The 1,021-nt window shown below is 61.7% G+C and overlaps 1 protein-coding gene across 1 annotated transcript in view; it reads right to left on the bottom strand.

Annotated features, from left to right (window-relative positions):
- The window catches only part of RNF115 (ring finger protein 115), a 23,047-nt gene that overhangs the window by 2,617 nt on the left and 19,409 nt on the right, over nucleotides 1-1,021 (bottom strand). The window contains exon 8 of the mRNA XM_035902116.1: nucleotides 104-197. Coding sequence (XP_035758009.1) covers nucleotides 104-197 — 94 coding nt within the window. The remainder of the gene's footprint in view (nucleotides 1-103; nucleotides 198-1,021) is intronic.

Here is a 1,021-nt window from a genome sequence, read left to right as displayed (position 1 = left end):
GCTGCCCGCCTCGCCCGGGGAAGGCAAGGATGCGGCGCGGAGGAGCTCAGGGTGTGCACAGCGCGTCAGGAGACATGGGACACGGGCGGCTGATTTCACCTACCAACTTGTTCCTGAGTTACTGTCACCGTCGGGAGAGACGAGATCTTCTCCTTGTCGGCCGGAGGTGGTCCCGTGTTTTCCAGCTGCCCCAGGAGCTGCGGGGAAGAGAACAAGGCCGGGCTCAGCGCATTCCTGTGCCCAACCCCTCCGTCCCCGTCCGTCCAGCGCACAGGTTCCCTCCTTGGCAGCGCCACCTCTGCTGTTCAAACCCTTCCGTGCCTCCAGCCCTGGCCAACCCCCCTTCTAACATCATTGCCCTCCAGCCCTTTTCTCTTGCGTCAGCAGTTGGGAGACTGAATCACAGAATCACAAGGGTGGGAAGGGGCCTCGGGAGCTCCCCCAGTGCCAACCCCTGCCCAAGCAGGCTCACCCAGAGCAGGGGGCACAGGACAGTGTCCAGGCAGGGGTTGAAGATCTCCAGAGAAGGAGACTCCACAGCCCCCCTGGGCAGCCTGGGCCAGGGCTCGGGTACTTTCAGACTAAAGAAGTTTTTCCCCATATTCAGCTGAAACCTCTTGTGCTTCAGTTTGTACCCACTGCCCCTTGTCCTGGCGCTGGGCACCCCTGCAAAGAGCCTGGCTCCATCCTCGTGACCCCCACCCTTGAGATATTTGTATATCTTAAGGGCCTGGGTGGGAAGGGAGACATCACCACGGACAGGGGAGAGGGGGCTCAGCTGCTCCTGAGGGGTTTGAGCCAAAGGGGAGTTGGCAGAGACGTTCTGAGAAGAGGAAGAACCTCGTCTTGCAGCAGCAAGGGCGACCTGGGTGTCGGGAGGACAGGGGAGACCTCCCAGAGCTGTCAGGAGAAGCTGCTGTAGTCGAGCGGCACCGCCAAGCCAAGGAGCGGCCGTCCCAAACCTGCACTCCTGTGGGTCCGTACCTCCCACCCGGAGCTCCAATGTTCATCAGGAGCCTCC

Source organism: Egretta garzetta, unplaced genomic scaffold (genome assembly GCF_000687185.1).
Source record: "Egretta garzetta isolate BGI_Z169 unplaced genomic scaffold, ASM68718v1 scaffold359, whole genome shotgun sequence".
NCBI classification, from domain to species: Eukaryota; Metazoa; Chordata; class Aves; order Pelecaniformes; family Ardeidae; genus Egretta; species Egretta garzetta.
The sequence above is the reverse complement of the archived record's forward strand: the minus strand, read 5'-3'. Positions and strand labels throughout refer to the sequence as shown.